At 38.1% G+C, this 16793-nt stretch overlaps 1 protein-coding gene across 5 annotated transcripts in view; it reads left to right on the plus strand.

The window, feature by feature from the left end:
• Positions 1-16793, plus strand: part of TRPS1 (transcriptional repressor GATA binding 1) — a 251595-nt gene that overhangs the window by 44065 nt on the left and 190737 nt on the right. For 2 of the 5 annotated variants that reach the window (XM_045805763.2, XM_087864663.1), the window contains exons 2-3: positions 329-486; positions 3693-4621. In XM_045805763.2, the coding sequence (XP_045661719.2) occupies positions 450-486; positions 3693-4621 (966 nt within the window). In that variant the 5' untranslated portion in view covers positions 329-449. The remainder of the gene's footprint in view (positions 1-328; positions 487-3692; positions 4622-16793) is intronic. The other 3 variants (XM_045805766.2, XM_045805765.2, XM_045805764.2) reach the window with 2 other exon arrangements.

A 16793-nucleotide genomic window follows, 5' to 3' on the forward strand; every position in this document is an offset into this window, starting at 1 on the left:
CCACATTTACTAATTAAGATCATCTATCCCCACCTCAGTGTAGGTAAGTATTCTGGTCCTTAGGGTTTGGGAGTTTTAGAGGTTAAATCATATATCCCAGTCTGTTGTGAAAATGACTTCTGTAATCTTTTATATCACGTTCCTCCTTTTCCTGCTGTTTTATTAAAACCCAGGGGAGGGAAGAACTTGCTCCAGGTTTGCTCATGCATTTATTAGGTATCTTTGAAGCAGCCTGTAGTGCTGGCATATTAATGTATTTTAGGTGTGATATGTTAAAACATATTTACATCATTTAGGAAGGAAAATTTTGTTTTGTTTTGTTTTGCAGATGTACAGATCAGCTCTCAAAATGTCTTCTGTGTCTTCCGAGCGTCTTCTAAGACAATTGCATTAGCCTCCTGCTAGTTGACTAATAGAATTAATAATTGTAAAAAGCACTCTAAAGCCACATGCCTTATGAAGTCAATGCTGGGTATGATTTTACAAGTATGTGATCTATTTTTTCAAGTGAAAATGTTAACTGGAAAAGTTCTTGGCACACAGTAAAACATCGTGCAATCTGTTATTTGTCTTAAAGATAATAACTTGAGGGTGGCTATAGTCTTACGATATCTAACTTATGACTTGTTAGGGGAGTTTCTTCCACTTAGAAGTATTACAAATGTGCTTATATTTACATAATATGTCATTCTGAAAAATTATGGTGATATAATTCCCGTAAAAAATTATTTTTCTATAACTACTTCAAAGTATAGTCAACTAAATTACCATGATTTTTTTTTAAAGAAACTAAAAAGAACATGCCCCTTCCACCCACAACAAAAAAGAAAACACAAATGACCTTTCTGATACTCCTTTGAAGTTTTAGCAGTTCGACATTCTTTGCAATGTATATTTTTAAGGGCTTTATTCAGTATAAGGAGTCAGTGAGTCATATGGGTTCTAAAGGTCTGTTCTTGGTGGAAGAGGGAACTGAAATTTGAAAGGATGATAATTTAATTAAATCGTTTTTTCTCTTAGTTGCTCTAGTTGCTGGTTCAGTACTTTTTAAACTATGACCTATTACTTTTCTGCATGATAACAATAAATCAGCAAGGTCTAATTCTTTTTGTTCTGAAAAACATATTAACGTATTTATTATCTATTCACTTTTAAGTACTTTATCTTAGTTCCTTGCTATGTAAAATGTTGCTGTTTTTCTAATCACCTTGACATTAATATATGGGTATAAACCATTTTCTCTTTACTTTAATGGAAGGATAAACTCAATGAATTGGCTTATTTCATTTTCACTTCTTTATGAATCTTTCCTTTCATATAGATTTTTGTCTTTTTCTGTGTAACGTTATTTATTTCATTTTGGTGCACCATCCATCAAGGTTTATTTACAGTGAGAAGAAAATGTTAAAATACAAATGATATGGTTATTCAGTATTTGTCCCAAAAAAGATTAAATTGCAATGGTTACTAAAGACTTTATGAGTAATGGAAAAAACAAACAAACAGGAAATTCTGGAGGGAAAGGCAAGAGGTGCCATAGCAAATCATCACAGTTTTATGTGTAGTAATGGTTGATACTCTGTAAACTAGAATGCAGGCCAATTAAGAAGAGTAGTGTTGTTTTTTTTTTTTTACTCAAGCTCTTGTGTTTTAAATGATAACTGATTTCTTAAACCTCCCTTTTATTTTTTTTCTTTCATTTTTAGTCTTCCTTTTGTTGACTACCAGTAAAATTGTCTTCCACTTTTCTGTGTGTAGGTACAAGTCCCCAAGTTCTGTCACTTCTGACAGAGGGCTAGATGTCTCCCAAGACATCAACATTAACAGACGAGACATTAAAATGCAAACGTTAAAAAAGAAAGAAGTTAACCAGTGTTCTTTTTTTTTTTTTTTTTTAATTATAATAAGGGTTACCTAGCTTAGTTTATTTTAGGACCTAACGGTAATGACACCAAGGTGAAGACCATATTCCTTCCCTACTCCCTGCCTTGGTCAGGCAGGTATTGGCATTACCTCACGACCGTCACTTGTCCTTGAAACTTCAGTCCTTCATCCCATAACTGTTTTTGTTGTTGGTGTTCCAAGAGGAACACATACATATTGTACGTATATTTGATGACTAATGCTATTGTTCTATAAAAACGGAGAATGTACTTTCTTAAGCACAGTTATATTTTTTGACATTATTTAGTAAAGAGAATTTTTACCTTGGACGCGATTCTTTATATTAAACGAGGGCATTCTGTTGGTTCAGTGATTCATATTGTAAAAATTTTGCTTGACCAGCTCTTTGGAAATGAAGGTACCCATATATCCAAAGTCAGTGTGGCTCCTTAGCACCTGTGAGAAATTATAGATGAAAACGACTAAAACCTATTATTAATTTGGATTTTCTCAGGGCATTGTGGGTAATCATGGTGTAACTAACTGTTAAATCGGCCCTTGTGGCAGAGTCAGCCAGTGAAGAAGCCTCGTTTTATTAGTCAGTCACAGGTGGATTTTCCTAAGCGACATTTGGGGTGACGGCTCACACAGCACTTGCAGTTTTTCAGCTGGGGGATTAAGGAACACGAGCCATGAACCTCAGTTCCCCATCGAGCCTTTGTGGCTGCCTTTTTTTTAAATTGACACAACACAAATTGTTTCTTATCTCCTTGTACTAAGTTCTGATTCATTAGACTCCAGTGGAGGAATTTGTCACAGAGCTCTTATTTTGACCATGCTCACTGATGCCGCTCACTTGAAAGGCATAGTTGAGCTAGCATGTGAAGGTGGGCCCTGGGAAGCTAATATTTTGCCACGCTGAGCTACAAAATGACGGTGTCATATGGTTCAATTTAATATTGTCCTTGGGTCATCCTCCCATGTGCTTCTGCTGGTGGGATTGGTACTGTCTCCACCTGGCTGGGCGTAAGAACCCAGGACTTAGTTAGGTTCCCCATCATGCTCGATAAGAGTCCTGGTAAAACCTAGCCTGGTTCCTCTGATGTGTCCCAGCTTCTCCTCCTGACTTGCAGGCAAGCTCTCCAGATGGGGCTTAAAGACATTTATCGGTAGGACAGAGATGAAACATTTGTTATCCTCCATTTCTGAAAGTAAGAGGGCAGTTTTCACATTGTTTATAACATGCTGTTTCTATCTTTTAACTACGAGGATATTTTGGTTGAGATTATATTTGTATCTTGGTTGCACGGTGTATAACAATATTGAGTTCCAATTTATGTTGTTTATATACATATATACATAGCATATAAATAAACATGTAATATATATTCTATAAACATAAACATGTATATGTATTTCATAAACATAGTATGTGTACATATTATACATGATATATAAGGTTTATAAATAAGCATATATATATCTCATCAACTATAACTGAAGAAAGTGAGCAAAAATATAATTGGCAAACAAGAATAATAGGAAAGATAGAGCTAGTAATAATCAATATTTTGGTATTCATAGAACCATTTAAAAATAGTAAATGAACCACTCTATGACAAAAATAATTCTAAGTGTAAATATTTGCTTCAGTCTCTGTTTTTTGCTATTTTTAAAACACTTTTTTCCTAGAGGAAGTTTTTTATATGCACCTTATAAAGCCTTGAATAGAATAAGTAAAATGCTCTAGATCACGTATCCGCAGCTTTCAAATAACCTTGCGTGTCCTTTTCCTTGCACTTTTACAGATATGGTCCGGAAAAAGAACCCCCCTCTGAGAAACGTTGCTAGTGAAGGCGAGGGCCAGACCCTGGAGCCTATAGGTACAGAAAGCAAGGTATCTGGAAAGAACAAAGAATTTTCTGCAGATCAGATGTCAGAAAATACAGATCAGAGTGATGCTGCAGAACTGAATGATAAGGAGGAACATAGCCTACGTGGCCAAGATCCGTCCTCCAGCAGCAAGAAGGGCCTAAGGAGCTCCTTCCTGAGCGAGAAGGCTGGCTTCAATTATGAAAGCCCCAGTAAAGGGGGAAGCCTTCCCTCGCATCCACATGATGAGGTGACAGAGAGAAATATGTTGGCTTTCTCATCTCCAGCTGCTGGGGGAGTCTGTGAGCCCTTGAAGTCTCCTCAAAGAGCAGAGGCAGATGACCCTCAAGATATGGCCTGCACCCCGTCAGGGGACTCACTGGAGACCAAGGAAGATCCTAAGATGTCACCAAAGGCTACCGAGGAAACAGGGCAAGCGCAGAGTGGTCAAGCCAATTGTCAAGGCTCAAGCCCAGTTTCAGTGGCCTCAAAAAACCCACAAGTGCCTTCAGATGGGGGTGTAAGACTGAATAAATCCCAGACTGACTCACTGGTGACTGACCACCCAGACCCGGCACCTCTGTCCCCAGAGCTTCAGGATTTTAAATGCAATATCTGTGGATATGGTTACTATGGCAATGACCCCACGGATCTGATTAAGCACTTCCGAAAGTATCACTTAGGACTGCATAACCGCACCAGGCAGGATGCTGAGCTGGACAGCAAAATCTTGGCCCTTCATAACATGGTACAGTTCAGCCATTCCAAAGACTTCCAGAAGGTCAACCGTTCCGTGCTCTCTGGGGTGCTGCAGGACATCAATTCTTCAAGGCCTGTTTTACTAAATGGGACCTATGATGTGCAGGTTGGTGCTCTGTGCTGTTACCTCATCGTACAGAAAAAGCCATCAGTAGTGAGATGTGAATTCACACACGTGTGTTAAAATTAAGCTCCCGGTACCTAAGGGGTGGCCTGTTAGATTCGGCAGGAGAGATGGACAGACTCCGGAGCTATTTTATACAAATGTGTATTCGGAGGTGTCTGTCATCTCTTACCGTGGAAAGTAGTCTCAGTATTTCTGTTAGGTTGGAAACAGTCTTTTCATGGGATTAGCTAGGCTTCATGTTTCTGGAAATACTTCATGGTAATTTGATGTTTTCCCAGTCTTCCAAAAATGGCACTAATCTTTATGGTTCCACGTGATGGTAGTTTATGCTTTGTTCTAGTTTTAGATTAGAAATCTTTCGCTATCATCTTTCTTTCAGTGAGGGTCTTTCCTGTGTCTGGCATTAGGATTTGCGGCCTGACATCCAGTTGGACTAGATTTGGGTCATACTGAGAGTTGCAGAGCTGTACTCCAGAAAAAGGAACATAATTGCAAATGAAAATTTGGAAATAAAAGTTTACACTGATTATAAAGAAGTCAATGTGATTGTAAGTACTAAGGACACCAGAATGACCTTGGTGCAGGCCAATAAAGCATTCTTTTCTGCATTTAAGGAAAATAGTATTTTATGAAAGCATTTAGCAGTAATTTAGATTTCTGGTTTTATTAAAAGTGGCATACCTTTTTGATCTACTCTTCTGTCTTTAGTTTATGGCATATGTGAAATTAAAAAAAGAGCTACCATTTCAAATAGAATGAAATGCAGAACTGACTCTAAAGAAATATATTCATTTCATTTTGGCAATTTTAGCATAGTCGAAACTCATGGTCAGCTTGAGGAAAGTGTATTAGTTTCTGTTAGAGTCTGTAGATTTTTATTGTATTATTCGGCCAGGGGATTTCAAAACATGTTAGGTGTAATATTAACCTTCTTTAGGAATGATGAGAAGTACCAGAGAACTAATGAAATTACATCATACTTATTTGACCTCCTCAATCCCTTAAAATATCAGTCATTTTTATCAACTCAATGGCTCTAGCACATTCGCTCTAGACCTCTCTGTTGACCTGGTGCCAATTAAGAAAGGCAGGCAAAGGAATTACAAATAACAGGTAGTGAACATATTTTGTAGTCCTTGTAAAAAGAATCAGAAGAGAAATTTCCAAGCCTTTAAAAATGTCAGAACAGCAATCTTATCACTTTAAGGGAGATAGAACTCTTACAAAGCCAGTTTCATCTTTGTAGAGCTCTCTTAAAAATTCCATCTTACTTTGTGAATTTCCACAAATAGAATTATTTCTGTGGAGTAGCAAATTAAGCCAACATAGTTATTATGCATGAAAGCTGCATGCTTTGAACTGCTGTCTTATTAAAGATCATTTCACTGTCTTATGTCAGATACACTCTGCTGTCAAACCATGATTGGAAAGCAAATACGTGTTTTAGATAAAAGGGTTAGAAGTGAATAATGTCAGTATGTGAAATGGTGTTTTATAATTAGCAAGTAATATGATGTTAATACCTGGATTTCCGGCAGGAGTTTCAGTTTGTTCACTCTGGGGACAACTTCTGAGGGAAGCTGATCTGTGCTGTCAGGAAGGCTCTAAAATCAAGATTACTGAGGCCGATGGTTTGGAAGAATTCAGATTTTTTAAACACACTTCCATTTCCCCCAAACAGTTATTTGTTAGGTTCTTAGTTATTTATAGTAAAGTTTATGTTTGGGTAGAATGAGCTGGACACTTTTCCTGGGCAGTGATTTTAGAAATAAAACAGATGTGTGAGCTCTCTGAGTTTGAACTAATAGAAGGAGAAATAAAACAGCTGATCCTAGACTATGCTGTCTACCAAGTGCTGTAGTAAAGAAGACAGAAAGTGGTAGGAAATAGCAAGCAGGAAGATAATCTTGTTAAGATCAATTTTTTTTTTTTCAGAGAAATAATAGGGCTAAAAATAAAAAAAGCAGTCAGTGGAAAAAAGCAGATGATTATTTCAAAGAAACAATTGAATCTAGAAACGAGCCTAAAGAGAGTTAACTTTGTTCGATTTAGGAACAGAGCACTAAATATACTTTTGGGCCAAATGCTGATCTTAAGTATTTTGCCCATACACCAGCTGTTGATGCAGAAACATGTCTGAAGATAAGTAACTTATTAATATTTTTATGCCGAGATAGTGAACGGCTTCCCTATATGCATAAGCTGAATGAAAGCACATCTGAAATTCCCCTTTTTACCCGCACATGTTTGTGTGCCGAGATGCCGTTTGAGAGCTTTCCCTCCTTGGCTCTTGAACTGTGTGGGGAGTAAAGGCTGTGCGGGAGAAAAGGCTGACTGTAGAATTTCTTTAACGCGGTTCTGTCAGACATTTGTAGGAAGTTAACGGCTGCGTGTATTCTGATAAAAAGATGTTGGTAAATATGAGTATTACAGACCAATAATTAGCCAATTTCGGGAATTATTTATATAAATCTGTAATTTAAGCTAATTGAAGTAATAGATGACCAATTCATTAATCTTTTTCAGTTAAACTGGCTTTTTTTTTTTTTTAAACATTCAGGACAGTTGGTGGTTAATGATAGATTTATGACATTTTAGGCCAAGAAAAAAGGAACAGAAGCCAGAAGGAGAGGACTTAAGAACTCCGTGGCTTTGATCTATATTTTGGTTCGACATGGATGGTTTTAAATAATTTGAACTGACTTGGTTGCAAACATGAGATAGACAGTTGGGAAAAAGAAATAATTTAAACAAATGTTAAGATTTCCAGTTCCAAGTCCAGATTATTTGACATGTATTTGTGGGAGTAATTGGAAATTTAGACATACTTGTACTGACAATATTCACTTCTGTGTAAATTTTATTACAAATAAGGAAGTCAAAGAATTATGTATTTCTAAAAAATAGTGTCAAATAACAAGGTTTCTTTATACTGCAGAGTTAGATAGAGCCCCAGTTGGATAATGGAGGTCACTTCAAAGAGGGCATCATAAAACCAGGACAGTGTTCCCTGTGTGTTGAATTCAATCCCCCCCCCAACCCCCATACCTGGAGGTAACAGGCCCAGCCCTGAAATCAGAAGGGATGCCAATTCTCTAGCAAGAAAAACAAGAAAAGATTCAATGGCTAGCTTAGAGCTATTTGACTCCACTGGGATGTTAGTTTCTCAATTTTTAAATGTTACCTATGTGTTTTATCAATTGTTATGCTTACATTTTTTAAAATAATGGATGTGACATGATTGGGAAGCCCTTCATGTAATTTTTATTGCCAGTATTCAGACTTTGAGGCTCTCACATATAGACCAATAATAGGACAAGAGATTGAGCTCTTCAAAAAGTAATTACAGCTTCTTTCTTTTTAATCTGCTTTATTATGCTTATATTTAAACCACTGCTGAATGGAGGCCTCAGTTGTTAAACACCAGCTTTGCTATTTCATTAGGGCCTTAATATGCGGTGCATTAGGGCATTTGCGTCATCTTTATGGGGGAGCTCTGAGCCCTTAGATCAGGTTATAAAAGTCGGAGTACTGTCAAGATGTGCTTCCCACGGGAAAGTGTTTCACCTATTCCAGGGTTATAAATGCTCACAATGTCCATGTCGCCTTTCCATGTTAGTGTACCTTTTCTGTTATTCAGCTTTATTCAGGACTCCAATAGCTATGGGATTCCAGCTCTTAAATTATTTTGGCCTTTCATGAAATTTGAAGGTTAATAGAAAAATCTCACTATTCACTTACCAGTCACTGTCCTGTGTCTGAGCTGGGAGCATTACATTTCTGTTCTGTAAATATTTTTATCAGAGTTGCACAATGTGTCACGTTAGAAGCCGGAAAAACAGATTCTAGAGATAGGAAGTCATCTTTTGTATTTGTATTTTCAACATATTTAATTCTATGAGCTTTATAGATCCTTAACATATGCCAGTACATTCGTTTGAACAGGGGTTAACAGCTTGGTCTGGAAAAAAAAAAAAATCAGAGGACATTAATCTCATTCTGGTTTATTTTGACTTTTCCTGAATTTTACTTCCAAATATTTATTTTTTGCCCTGCAGTTTCCTTTGATCTGGAGGAGGAGGGAAGTTGTAGATCTTAGCAGGTTCTGTTTCTTTGTTTTTCTGAGTTGAGAACAATTGCACTTTAGAACAACTGGTGAATGAGACTTTAATCACTTCGGACTGTCTGTAGAGTACAGAATGTTTGTCGTATGAAGCCATACGCGTTTTCAGGTCTGTGTCTCTTTAACAGGTAATAAAGTGTGCAAAATAAAACATACGCTCACCCTCAGGCCATCAAGCAAAGTAAAGTTCTGGCATTTACCAGGTCATTTTCATCATGGAGGTGAGCGAGCTGGACAGTGTTAGCCACCCCGGTGGAGGAGAATAGTTTTACCGTCTTCACTGCCTGTCTGTTGGTTCAGTCTCTGGTTGGTGTTGCTACGTGAGGGTCAGTGTGATAAATGTCGACCTCTCTCTGATTTTTGCCTTATCTGCTATCATTTAAAGAACGTGAATCACTTTCTTGAGTATCTCTCTCTAGGCAGAGTGTTTAGAAGAAGAAATCATGGTTATTAGTGCATCTAATCAAATTTTGTATTACTTAACTCTTAATAAAAATGTTTTAAAAAGTTAAAAAAATTATCCTCAAATGGCCTGCTCTGCTAACCGTATCAAGTCAGCAGACTAGTCAGTGCATTTTGTTTCTTCGGTCAGTATAATTACAGCATACATGCAGCTGTTGGAAACACGGATCCATAAGCAGTGTCTAACCCCAGAAAGTTTGGAGGGAGCAGTTCCCTTTCATTTTCTGATTTCCTTCATGGAGTCTGTTTCTGAGAATCATTAGACCACAGACCTCTTGATTTCTTCATCACATGGTTTTAAAGTTTGAAGTAAGTGTTGGGTATTTTCAGAAAATCAGAGAAGACCTTGCTTTATTTAAATTGAAAGTCAAATGTAAAATTTATTTTTCTGTATTACTTGTAATTTGAGCCATACTTTTTTCATCTATAGCTTACATAATCAAAACTGTACATCTCTTTTGGGGTTTTCTTCCAATTTTGGATTCACTTCTGACAACAGCTAACGTTTATTAGGGATTTCTTATGTGCCTAGATAGATCTAAGCTCTTTGTGTATATTAATTGATTTCTCTTCATAAAAACCCTTGAAGTAGATGTTACTATTATGTCAATTTTTTTTTTCCCCCAATGAGGAAGCAGGCATAGAGGAATTAAAGTAACCTGTCCCAGGTCACAGAATGTCTCCATTGCATGTACTGCATACCCTAACCGAGCTCGGAGCCCTGTCTACAAAACCAGTCTTCACAACCACTATGACATATGACCTTCCCAAATACAAGACTGGGTTTACTTCAACTACAAAAGCAAATGGAAGATGGGCCAACTGTATGTAAGGGAGGACATACCAAGGTGGTACCCGGGAGGTCTTTGATGCATCCTCTGAATCACATTGAATTTGGGGACCTCAGTGATTTCTTTGAGATTGTCTCTCATCCAGTCCCTGCAGTGTAATGCTGCCTTATTTGAACTTACAAGGCTCAGAATTGAAATCATTGAAAAGAAAATTAATTTTGATTTGTCTTTTTTTTTTAAATTATTGTGATTCATTTTCACTGGTACTCGTGCTACTGAAACTAGTTCTGATAAAACAAGGAAGGGCCAGATTTTGATTTAATCAATTAAGGAGGCAGTGTTTTATCCCCAGTTGAAGCCACATTCTTTGATTTTGTTCATATTCCCCTCCTTTGGAAGACTTTGTTTTAGGGATTTATGATTTAATATGTGGCCAGAGAGTTGTGTTCTTCTCTTCTGGTTACTAGGTACAATCTAAGGGTTGGTTTTTCTATGACGGTTAAGTATTAAGTAGATGCATCTGGCTCCCATTTATGTTCTCCATGGCTTTGTAATTAAAGTTTTATTCTTTGTCTGCGAGTAAGTGCAGGAATGGGAGAGAAGACATCAGAACACCTTTAGAGTGTCTCATTTACATGGACTGCATACCCTAACCGAGCTCCGTCTCTCTGGATTCATAACCTGAGGGGTAGGGCTGCAGGGAGGGACTAGAGAAATCCTTTATTTGTCCCCCACTTCCCCTTTAATACTTAGAGGATCCGCTGATGTCAAACGAAAGAGCATCTGAATTCTTTCATGAGTCCAGTGACATATTTGGGGATCTTACAATAAACAGTGGTTTGTTCTAAGACCTGTTTTTCCAGCTGATGGGTGGCTCCACCTTGATGTTCGATGAGCACCTCAAAGTCAGCGTGCATAAAGCTAAAGTTGTTAGCTTCTTCCCTAACATTTCTCCCCCTCCTTTGTTTTGTACTCCCATTTCCAAGTCGGCGGGGGCCGGAAATGCCACGGTTACCCTGCATTTTTTTCTGATGTGTGTGTCTCCCCCCAAACAGTTGAGTAGTTTGCTTCAGTCTCCCCTGCTCTGTGCTTTTATCGCCCCCACCCTTCATGTTTACTCAGCAAATTCTTAGTGGTTTCTTTAGTAACTTCTTTTCTCTTACTGATCTCTTCTTTTCCTTTCTCTTCTGCTCTTGCCTCCCCCCCACCTTCCTCCACTCCTCCTCTCCTGTGCTTTCTTTTCCTTTCTCTCTTCTTCTCTTCCTCTCCTTCCCTTCCTCCCTCTCATCCTTCCTCCTGTCCTTCCTTTATTTAATTTTAAAATTCTGCTTATAGAGCCACCATCCTACATTTTGTAGGAAGGATAGGTCTGCTTTCTATAAAATGTGTATCATTTTAATTATACTTGTATAATTAAGTAGAACTCTCTCTCCAATAAGACATTGCTTTTCCAAATTCTGTCTCACCCCCCATCTCCCTTCACATTTCCCGAGAGCAGCTTGCACTGTTTCACTGTCTTGTGCTTTACTCACTTTGTTTCCTGCACCTGAAAAGCCTTTCCATGGTCACTGCCTTTGAGGCTCTGCTCCAGTGCCAACTCATGAGTCCGCAGCTTGGTTGTTACCTCCTTCTGAAAGCCTTTGCTGACCGGTCCGTGTGACTTAGGTTCTTTTCCTCTGTGTTGTCATGGAACTTTGGTACCTTGCTCAGCAGAGGCGCGCCCTCCACTGTCGTCATCTCTGTGCCTTGAGCCTTCTGCACCAGACCAGAGACGTGTCGGGGTTTGGGACTCTGTCACTTGTCTGTGGGTCATCTGTGTTTGGCACATAGTAGGCATGCAACAAAGCACCCTTCCCTAGAGGAAGGATGTAACACAGTGATTCCACTCTCTTGTTTTCCCATTTAAGACCCTCTTTAGAACAAACACTCAATTCTTACCTCTCTCCATCCTAGGCCAGTGGCAAAGTTGGGTCAGAGGCCGGGGAGGAGTTCTGTGATAATGCACTCAGCTTTATAATCCACTTGCCTTGCATTTTTCCGCATAAGACTTTTTTTCCCCCAAATTCTTGAGACCGACTTTAAGATTTATTGGTATTTTGTCAGTCCAAATACCAAATAACCATAGAGACTTAGTTCAGTATTATGCCGAGTGAAGTGAGAAAACCTGTGGGGGTAGACTATTGATGGCTGTAATCCAAAAGCTGATAATAAAAATGTACATAATTTAAAATATGCAGGACTTTACCCTTAAAATCGCCCTTTGTACCAATTTAAGTTTTGGTGCCACCCACAAAAAAAAAAAATTTGTTTGGCTGTTCTAATTCAAAAAAAATTTTGGATTTGTGGCTTATTTTGTGGAAAAGGGTGTTTACAGGAGTTATTGCAGTGACACCAGGAACGCATGGGATGAAGAAGGTCACCATCCAGTTAGATTTGTGAACAAACTGTCCAAACGGTTGGTCTCCATCGAAGGTCCATCACTGCAGCACACAGTCTATTCTGCACTGTTTTTTGAAGCACTCTACAATGCCGAAGTATTCCGTGTGGATTAGCACATTAATTCTGACTCTAGTTATTTTCAGCCGAGATCGGCCCTGACAGATTTCTTCAAGCTATTTGTAACTTCAGTCTTTGAGCAGTGATTTTTAGCAACTTAGCTTTTTATTAAGTGAAGGTTTTACTGTTTTGACTATCAGCCCATAACCTCAAGTCCCCTTAAATTAGTACCCTCCTAATTGTCTCTGTTGCTATCAATTATAGTACTTGAAAATGAACCACATCTGAGGAAGAGTTTGTATTTAGTTCAAACAACCCTTTTTGTTCCCTTGACAAGAAGTACATGTCCTGAAGTGTCATTTCAAGAGTTCTGAGGCTTCAAAAAAATCTTTTCCTTTGACATAGTCTTTTAGATATCACTCTTACCAGTTTTTGTTCCATATTATTAGAAGAAAGTAAATGAATTAAGGTTAAAGGCCTTGCAAAAAGCCAGCCTTTTATATTTTTAACTTCTACACCGAAACATTTTTTTGTGAAAAGACATACATAAATAAATTAGAAACAAAGGCCATGAAACATACTTACATGGAAGGAATAGTTTTTAAAACTAAGCTTAAACTGGAATAAAAAGCCATCCTAGTCTTCCGTCAGTGAAAAAAATTCCAAATCTGTTCTTTTTCATGCCTTTATAACAGGTACGTCAGGGGTTTCTGTTTTACTATAATTCACAAGCAAATGGCTCCATAGTCATTTGCTTTGGGTGAAAGATGTCTTTTGTTCAGTTTTTTAAAGAAGCCCAAGTGTGTCCGGTTGAGTCAATAAGGGGAGTGTGAATTGCAGTCACGTTCCCATCCCAGGTAACTCAAGGGCCTTGGTGAGAAATCTTCATCTGTGCCCACATCTCCCACAATAACTTCATTCATTCAGCCCAAGTGTATTGAGCCCCTGCTTACTTCCAAGGGTGAATAAAGTATCATTCCTTCAGTCCAGGAAGGAGGTTAAACAGAAGCATTAACTTAGTAACCACAGAATCGAACCTTTTCATTTACAGCTAAGAATACGAGGAGTGACAAGTTTATGAGTTTGTCAATGAATGACTTCACCATGTTCCCACTGTTTAGCCTTTTCATCCCATTAGCAGGAGAAATTAAATTAGATAGTCCATTTTATTAAATAATAATCCCATTCATGGGAACAGTGCTGTTAGAATATGCTGGCTAACATTGCACACGCTAGGTCCATGTGGCTATTTAAATTTCAGTTAATTCAAATTAAATTAATGAAAAATCAATAAAAATTATTTAAATCAGTTCCTCAGTTGCACTAGCCCTGTTTCAAGTGTCCAGTAGCCATATGTGGCTCATAGTTACCCTGTTGGACAGGGTGGACTGTGGAACATTTCCATCATCTAAGAACGTTCTGTTGGACAGCACTGATCTTGAGTTTACGAATCAGTTTCAGCCACATTCTTCCCCTTGATCCTCACAGTAATCCTGTAAGATGGCGAGGTGTACACTGTTATTTATATCCACAAGGATGAGGAGATTGAGATGCCAGGGGGTTAAATAATGTGTCTTTGCACAGACTTTAACTTCTGGAACTTCCCTTAGGAGCAAACAATTCCAAGTAAAGATTAATACAAATGAGTAAAGGATATTACCTACAAATCTTGATCTTCCAGTATAAGTAATTTAAAGGCAGAGATGTGGTCTAGCTTGCTCGCTGTTGTATTCCAGTATCTATTCCAGAGATTGGCACAAACTAAATACTCAGTAGCTACTAATTAGATGAATGAATAGGTGTAATTTTTGGTCCAAACAGAATTTACAGTTTAATAAAAATTTTAAAATATGGATATCCGTGTCAAAGGAACTGCTGGATTAACAGGTTATAATTATACTTCTGGTTAGCAAAAGAAAAAAGATTGAAACTTACAGTCTTTATTCTATTTGTGATCTCTTTTTTAGTATAGTCACAGCTAGGGAATGGTATTCTTTTTCCTACTCCTTTCTGGGTTCAACCATTTGAAAAGTTTGAAGTAATTCTCTGAACATGGAGGTGCTGTTTCCTGGCAGTAAGATTCAAGAAACTGGTGCTGCAAACACTTCTTTTGTATAACTGTTTTTTGCTGTGTATTTGTATTTAACCTAGGAAAGAATTGTTTTAAGTTATATTTGTGGGTCATGAAAATACAATGAATATGGTCAGTAGTCTTAGGTATGGTCTCCTAAAATAATAAATTGTGTTTTATTTTAGAATGGCATTTAAAAGATATGCACCAGTTTCTTTCACCATGACTTAAGTGTACATCTCTTTGCAAAGGAAGTATAAAAATGGCCATGAGGGTAGCCTTTCAATCTTTCTGAAAGAGCAAAGGAATAGAACACTAAGTAACAATGTTTCCCAAAATTGGCTTTTAATATTTTTTTACATATTTTTGTAATGGCTGTACTAGCTTTAAGTAATATGAAAACTAATATGATTTACTGCTGTTTACCAAGAAGGCAAATAGGTAACCTATAGAAGTGTCAATATTATTGTTCTTGTCATTAAATGAGATCCTTGTGTTTTTGTTTGCTTGCTTGGGTGGTTTTGAAAGAGCATGTTGAATGATCATCTTAGATAGTGGAGCTGGCTGGTTTTCCCTGGGTAAAAAACACAACCTGTAGACACACAAATACCACTGACTTAAAAGATTTAATGAGGTTTGCAATGGTCACTTAGTTAATCCTAAAGCAAAATGCAATACTGGCAGTTTTTGTTACTGTTTTTGTTTGTTTACCACACAGCCTTTCTTTCATGGTCTCTTCACCTGATAGTAGTCATTTTTAGCTTGGATCCTTTTTTTAGTTTTAAAGTTTTTGTCAAATATTGGAAGGGATGCTGTGATGCTTAGTAATAACTCTGATTCGCTTCAAAATCGTATGTGTAGGGATTCCTTAGGCCTCTAAGTGCTCCTTGGTCAGCCCTTGCAGTGTAGATAGGAATATGCAGCTTGGAGATTGCAAAATCAGAGACAGTGATGATGTGTTGTGGCTTCTGAGGAATCCCTGTTCTACCAGCAGAAGTTAAAAGCATTTTATATTAGGAAGATCGACAGCTCTGAAGCAGTATGGTAGCTAAAGTAAGAAAATTTTGGTATACTGGTTTTACTCACACTAGAGAAGAAGGGCATGCTTCTGCATTGGCCCCTTTTGATTGAAGTTGAAGTTCCTGAACAAAGTACCAGAGTTGATAGAATCCCACTGAAATGCTTTGTTTTGTTTTTGAAAAGGTTTGTCCTCACCTCAGGTGCGGTGGGAAATAGACGGAGGGATTTTGCAATATGATTACATCCCAGGGCACATTTTAGTTGTTCTCGTCACTGAAGTGCTAGGTTAGAGGGGTGCATAGGCTGTATCCTCATGCTGTCTGGCTTTGACGTCTCTCGTGCAGCCGAGGCTGGGAGGGTGCCCCCGTCTTCCCCTTCTGGTTAGATGATGCCCTGCTGTTGTGGACAGACTGAAGTCTGTGTGCTTGCCATGGTGGATGTAGACATCACCCAAAGTGAAACATTGCCATCCTTCGATTAAAGGCTGTGGGAGACGTTTGTAAATTATTATCTTAATATGCAGTAAGTGTTGAGCTGTTTCTGTGATCATGCGCATTTCCGGGAACTGTAACACTGGAAACAAATGTGGAGGTGGCCCCAGCTGAATAAGCTCTTGGCCAGACAGGTTAAGTCTTTTGATCAAGCTCACAACCTCTCTGTAAGTGGCAGAACGGACTGCGTTCTGAGTCCGGTACAATAGAGGTGCAAGCGTGTTTCTCAGTGTGCTAAAGGAATATTATTTGCATATTAAGTAGAACCTCTTAAATGATTTTTGAGATGCTTGAGACTTTTCTCATGGAGTGATTTGGCTATGAGCAGTGATCACACATGTCATTTTTGAGCAGCTGTTGAAGGCAGAACATGATAATGTCACGTGCTTACTCTATTACATCTGGCAGCTAGAAAAACTCAGAAATTCTCTGAGAGTTAGACGAGGAAATCTCTCCCTTTTTTGGAGCATTTCTATCAAAAACTCTGTTTTAAACCAGGAATTTTGGCAACTCAGTGGTGGCGCTTAGTTAAGCTGCCCTTTGCAGGGCACACTGAGGAAGGAGGAAGGATTTTATATAAAGTGACTTTTGAATGCCATCATTGCCTTAATGCTGTATACTGTTTTATAATTTTGGATAGAAGGAAGAGCTATGATCATTTTTGTGGTGGGATTATTTTATTTTGGCCTTTGAACAT

This window comes from Ursus americanus, chromosome 9 (genome assembly GCF_024610735.1).
Source record: "Ursus americanus isolate L20-20 chromosome 9, mUrsAme1.1.p, whole genome shotgun sequence".
NCBI classification, from domain to species: domain Eukaryota; kingdom Metazoa; phylum Chordata; class Mammalia; order Carnivora; family Ursidae; genus Ursus; species Ursus americanus.